Consider the following 6,065-nt stretch of genomic DNA (forward strand, 5'->3'; position numbering starts at 1 on the left):
TAGCCCGCCGAAAAGAACCCAAAATACGAATGGTCTACTTGTTCCTTTCTCTTTTCTTTTTAGTAATTTTGTTACAATTAGTGATGGCTCGTGGAATCCTAAAAGTGGCATGAAAATTTCTTAGAAACACAAGTGGCATTCAGAGACGTATGAGATTCTATAGATATTTGTGTTTGTACTTGTCGATAAGAGTTGTTCAATTTATTTTACATTATTTCTATATTCTTCTTTCCTATAAATGGTATTTAAGAAAGAAAGAAAAGTTCAGCATGCAATCTTTAAGAAAATCAAAATAAAATTTTAACAAAATTACCATGTTGTGAGATATACAAGAATCTTTTTTTTATCAATATCAAATATGTATGACTATCCCATTAAATTTAAAATCAGTAACACCATTTGTATACAATTTCCAAGTTAAGATTTACTAAAATGTATTTTTACGAATATTTTAAAAAAATCCAGAGAAAACAAAAGAAAGGAAAAAAAACCTCAAAAATGGGAAACAATCTCTTTTTTTGACTCCTTTAATAATAATATAGACCCTACCTGACACGTAAGCTGAAAGCTACAAGCAGAAACGATTTTAGCCATCAACCAAAAACGACACCGTTATTTAACAATATTTGTATTTATTGAATTTATTTATAATAATATTTGTTTTGTGCAACAAAAAAGAAATTGAAAAATTCCAAAAATCGAGAAAGAGAGAAGACCATCCTCGCCGCACCGCTTGAGAGTCACTCCCCTCCCCGGAGGAGAACCAAATTCACCATTAGCTTCTTCTTCTCCTTCTTCTGTTCTCTCACTCCAAATTTTGAAACCCTAAAATCCTATTCTCCTTTGATTACTTCACGTCTCTATCGGAATTTTTAACGGCGAGGATTTTGACGTATTCAGGTGTTTCCGACGTCTTATTTTGTTTAACAATATGACGTCGTTGGCTCTGACTTCTCCTCCCGCCGTTAAGATTCCTTCGTCTTCTTCGTCTCTCTTCTCTCGTTCCTCGATTTTATTCAGGAACACTGAGTCTCGCTCCCGCATCTGCGTTTCTGGTTACACGGTGACTAGTTTTTTTTTATTTTCTCCCCTGTTAGTATATAAATTTGATATTCACGTTACGTTTCTTGTATCTGTTTTGAGTTATTTTTCGAAAATTGAAATAGTGTTTAGGTTGAATCTATATGCTTTGATCTGTGAGATATTGTGGATTGAGTGAGTTTTATTGGCATAATTACGTGAATATCTGTGTGTTGAACGCTTCATGAGCAGTTTTTTTATTTGTGGCTTGACTCTGTTCATGTATGTGACTCTGGAATTTTGGAATTAGTGTGTTGAATGCTGCATGGATGTGACTGTGGAAATTGGAAACTGTATATTAGTGTTTTGGTTAAGTTTGTGTTTGTAGAGAGAAGAGACTGTGAGGTTGGTTGAGATTTGTATTTTAACATTGTGAATTAGGTTTTTCATAATTCCTTTGTTTTTTTTTGTTAGAAATGCAATTTGCCCAAGGCGCTGAATGTTGGAAACGGGAACGCTCGTGCTCCCATCATCAATGAGACGACAATTCCAAAGTTCTTTGATTCTTCTCGGTTGGAGAAATCAGTCAGTAGAAACAATACCAAGCTCAAGTTGTTCTCTGGTACTGCTAATCCAGCTCTTTCTCAGGTAGTTTTTTTGTTTTTGTTTTTTGTCAAGTCTTTTAATCAAGTTGTCTTTTTGGTGAAGTATTTATTTGCTGAATCTCTGGAATTTTGTGAAGGAAATTGCTTGGTATATGGGTCTGGAACTTGGGAAGGTTAGCATAAAGAGATTTGCTGATGGAGAGATCTACGTTCAGCTGAAAGAGAGTGTTAGAGGTTGTGACGTGTTTTTGGTGCAGCCTACTTGTACTCCGACTAATGAGAATCTCATGGAGCTATTGATCATGGTTGATGCTTGCCGAAGAGCATCAGCTAAGAAAGTAACTGCTGTGATTCCGTATTTTGGATACGCAAGAGCTGATAGAAAGGTAGGTTCTTTTTTTGTGATATTCTGTTCAGGTTTTATTAGTCATCGTAATTGGTAAATGCAGTAATATATCTTGAAATTTCATCTTGTGTATTGTATTGATGCTTCTAGACACAAGGGCGTGAATCTATTGCTGCCAAACTGGTTGCAAACCTTATAACCGAAGCCGGTGCAGATCGGGTTCTTGCATGTGATCTTCATTCAGGACAGTCCATGGGTTATTTTGACATACCGGTGGATCATGTGTATTGCCAGGTACCTCATATTTCACAAGTTTGTTTTTTTGAGAGAGAAGCGTCTTCCTTTTTATGCAACCTTTGAAATCTTACCCAAATTCTGTGACTATTTCAGCCTGTGATACTTGATTACCTTGCTAGCAAGTCAATTTCCTCAGAGGATTTGGTAGTGGTATCTCCTGATGTTGGTGGAGTAGCCAGGGCACGTGCATTTGCTAAGAAATTATCTGATGCCCCACTCGCCATTGTCGATAAAAGGCGTCATGGTCACAATGTTGCTGAAGTAATATTTTAGCTTAACCTTCTCTTTTTCTTTTCTAAATTACTCAGTTTCTTGCCTTCAAGCAAGTTCCTCACATATTTTAATAATACTCTTTCCCACAGGTCATGAACTTAATTGGTGATGTTAGAGGGAAAGTGGCAGTAATGGTGGATGACATGATTGATACTGCTGGTTAGTTAAAACCTTGTGTAACTCTCAGTTTCTATATAAATGAATATGTTTGTTACCAACAAAAGAGTCCAACAACAATCTCTAAAAAGTAGTTTTCATATGCAGGCTTAATTCCATAGTCGAGATATTCCTATACAGAGAAGATTTCATTATTTGCAGACCAAAACACATCATAGCTAACAACCAGTTTTTTTATTGTTTGCAGGAACCATTGTGAAAGGAGCAGCTCTTTTACATGAGGAGGGTGCACGTGAGGTTTACGCTTGCTGCACGCACGCGGTTTTCAGGTTTGACCCATAACCTCGATTTCACCACGCTTTTACTCCCTTTTTTTTTTAGATAAACATCTGATGAGAGACTATTCGCTTGAAATGAATCAAATCCGACAGCCCCCCTGCGATAGAGCGGTTATCAAGCGGTTTGCTGCAAGAAGTGATAGTGACGAACACATTACCGGTAGCGGAGAAGAATTACTTCCCGCAGTTAACGATTTTATCGGTGGCTAATCTTCTGGGTGAGACCATTTGGCGTGTCCATGATGATAGCTCCGTTAGTAGCATTTTCCTTTGATACTTGTTTTTTTTTATGTTCGGTTTAGGATCCGTTTACCCAACACTTTTTTTTTTGTTCTACTTCTTCTTCTTCACAGTTTCTACTTTATTTTTTTTTTTTAGAAAAAACGGAATACATCTTAGGCCCAAAATAAAAAAAAGGCACAGGCCCAACAGGAAGAAACATACCTTCTCCTGTTGAGAAAAAAACATACCTGCTATAACCACCTTAAACAAGTGGACTCTTCCCTACCATGAACATCCCATAAGAAAAAACAAAGACAAAGAGGAAACGACATAACAAGCATATTAGTTTTGAAAAATGCCAAACCAAGTGATGAGAAGAGAATCGCCTTGAGGACTAAGTATGCTTCCTGCTCTCTGAATCCTTGAGAAAGGCTCCAGGTGGCTCCTTATGATTACTTTAATCTCTTCAATGACTGTGGTGTATGTCCTAGAGTTTGCTGTGTGCAGCCTTAATTTTGGTTCCTTCCATAGTAGATAGATTGAAGCCTGGAAGGCCAATCTTATAATAGTCGCGACGTTTTTATCTTGGGACACAATTTCTACTTTCTTCTAGTCTAACCATGTTTTGCATCTCTGTCTGACCCGAATATCTCATCACTTGGTTGAGTTGTAGCTTTTTCTTCTTTTTAGTTTAGAGTTGTTATCAATAATATTAAAAAAAAATTCAAACTTTGAATAAATTATTCAAAACAATTAAACATTATTTCTCATGATTTATTGAGAAATTTCTATAATAATTTCCACAATTGATGTATAATTAAACAAATTTTGTATATACAACTAAACCACTCACCTTGAATAGGCCCAAAAATTTGGCCCATCAGATGTTAAAACATTTATTGAATTAGAAATTTAGAATGGATGGATTGGTTAAAATAAAAATGGTCAGAAGATTAGGGTTTCTTAAGCTACCACCCTGTCTTGGCATATAAATAGTCTTTTACATGGCCGCTTGAAACAGATAAGTGTTTCTTCGTTTTCTCTCCTCTGGTCCTCTCTCTAGTTTCATTAGTTTTAATTTGTGTGTTCAATTCTTGTCGTAGTATAGCTGTGAAGAATAAAACCGTGTGCCAGAGATGAAGTTAAATCCTTCATCGCTGACGGCAAACACAACCCTCTAAGAAGTTCTGAGCTTTTTGTTTTTTTTTTTGTTTTTTATAACAATTTTGATTTTATTAGGGGTTTAGGGGAGTCGAAGTGATGATAAAGAATTCACAGTCTGTCAATCCACTGACAACATTTGAGTGATGTTATTGTGATATCTCGACAGGTTCTGATCGACTCTCTATGTTTGTTTTTTTAGATTTAAAACTGTTTTTTTCTTTTGAGTTAATTGGATTTTGAGAGGGGGCAGATGATGAACAATAATGAAACAAATGGGTAATTTGCGACTGATTATTACATTGATGTGAAATTTTCACCTTGGAGAACTGATGTCCCAATCATCTTCTAGATTTTGCTAATTTATGAATTAGTTAGTTAGGGGGTGGGGGGTTGATTAGTTTTTGAAAAATAGAAGAAAAGAAAAGCCAATTAGCAGAGCAAGGGCGTCTAGTTAAAATGGCGTGAATTGCCTTGAAGGTTGGCGATAACAAGTCTAATTGCGATTCTCCGTGCCTATCAAACTTAGCTTTTTCGGTATTGATAATGGCCTCGAACAAGTCGCTACACTTCCTTTTTCCTTCTAAGACTTTTTTTGTTCTATCTTTTATCATTAATTGACGAACAAAGAATCCGGTTAGGAGATTCGATTACGTGAACCATTAATTTCAGATCACAATTTACTTGAATACATACATAACCCAAAAAAGGCTCCTACAAAATGACATCAGCTGAGATTTTTGGAACGAGAATTGTCGAAGCTTTGGATCCAAATAAATTTATTAAAAAAATAGTTTTTTTTGGGTTAAATTAAATTGCAATCGAGATAAAAGCACTATTAAACCAATTTGGACCAATTTAGAACAACGGTTATTTGGATAAATCGCAACCAAGTTGAGCACATTTTTGTAAACCGTGTATAGCATCAATACTGACCCGGTTCGTCAATGAATTTCAAATGATCACAACATGCCAAGTAACTTTGAAGTGAAGGCCAGCCATTCCTTCATTCCTTTGCTAATGTGTAGTATTGATGCTCATTTAAAATATTGTTGTTCATAAATATTGTCCTTCGTTCCAGCCATTCGTCAATAAATATTGTTGTTCATTTATCATCTAAGTAACATATCAACTAGGACCTACCCGCGCTACAGCGCGGGGGAATATTTACGAATAATAACAGTTTTTAACGAATTGAAATATGTATCAACCATTTTATAAGTTTTGTAGGCATTGCAAATTGAGATGAAAAAACAAAGAGATATAAAGAAATAAAGAGATACAATGTTAAATCTCTTTAATTAGAGAAATAAAGAGATATACCACATATCTCAGTGTATGCTTCGTTGTCGATGCGTTCTCTCTAGTCAAGTTCTATTCCAAATAAAATAACCTCAAAAGATTTAAAGAAAACAAATCAGAAAGTTAAATAACATGAAAACAAATCATAAAAGTTTTGAAAAATGAGTGCTAGAGTTTACGTGGGTATGTGAATGATTTAATTTGATTATTAATTATCTATTTATAGGCTAAGAAGGGTCGGTTAAATTTTATCACAATTTAGGTTTAATAAAATCAGATTTTTTAAAGATCTTTTTGGAAATTGAAATTAAGGCAATGCGAATATATGTGTATCAACTGTTTAGATTGTATTGATGAGATGCAGAATATCTTACCGAATTAATT

General features: G+C 35.0%; 2 protein-coding genes across 2 annotated transcripts in view; both read left to right on the forward strand.

Moving 5' to 3' along the window:
- LOC104779034 (ribose-phosphate pyrophosphokinase 2, chloroplastic-like) overlaps positions 1-163 on the forward strand; it is a 4,948-nt gene extending 4,785 nt beyond the window's left edge. The window contains exon 4 of the mRNA XM_010503434.2: positions 125-163. Coding sequence (XP_010501736.1) covers positions 125-163 — 39 coding nt within the window. The remainder of the gene's footprint in view (positions 1-124) is intronic.
- On the forward strand, positions 680-3,344 carry LOC104777271 (ribose-phosphate pyrophosphokinase 2, chloroplastic-like). Its single transcript, XM_010501485.2, has 8 exons — positions 680-1,063; positions 1,495-1,668; positions 1,763-2,011; positions 2,122-2,265; positions 2,362-2,529; positions 2,631-2,700; positions 2,906-2,987; positions 3,090-3,344. The coding sequence occupies exons 1-8, from the start codon at positions 932-934 to the stop codon at positions 3,268-3,270; spliced, it is 1,200 nt and encodes a 399-aa protein (XP_010499787.1). The 5' UTR covers positions 680-931; the 3' UTR covers positions 3,271-3,344.

Source organism: Camelina sativa, chromosome 3 (assembly GCF_000633955.1).
Source record: "Camelina sativa cultivar DH55 chromosome 3, Cs, whole genome shotgun sequence".
Classification (NCBI taxonomy): Eukaryota; Viridiplantae; Streptophyta; class Magnoliopsida; order Brassicales; family Brassicaceae; genus Camelina; species Camelina sativa.

Excerpts from the sequence above, each read along its gene's own strand:
- LOC104777271 (XM_010501485.2), top strand. The coding sequence starts at position 932 with ATGACGTCGTTGGCTCTGACTTCTCCTCCCGCCGTTAAGATTCCTTCG. Across the intron at positions 2,701-2,905 it reads TGACATGATTGATACTGCTG|GAACCATTGTGAAAGGAGCA; the intron begins GTTAGTTAAAAC and ends TATTGTTTGCAG. Across the intron at positions 2,988-3,089 it reads TGCACGCACGCGGTTTTCAG|CCCCCCTGCGATAGAGCGGT; the intron begins GTTTGACCCATA and ends CAAATCCGACAG.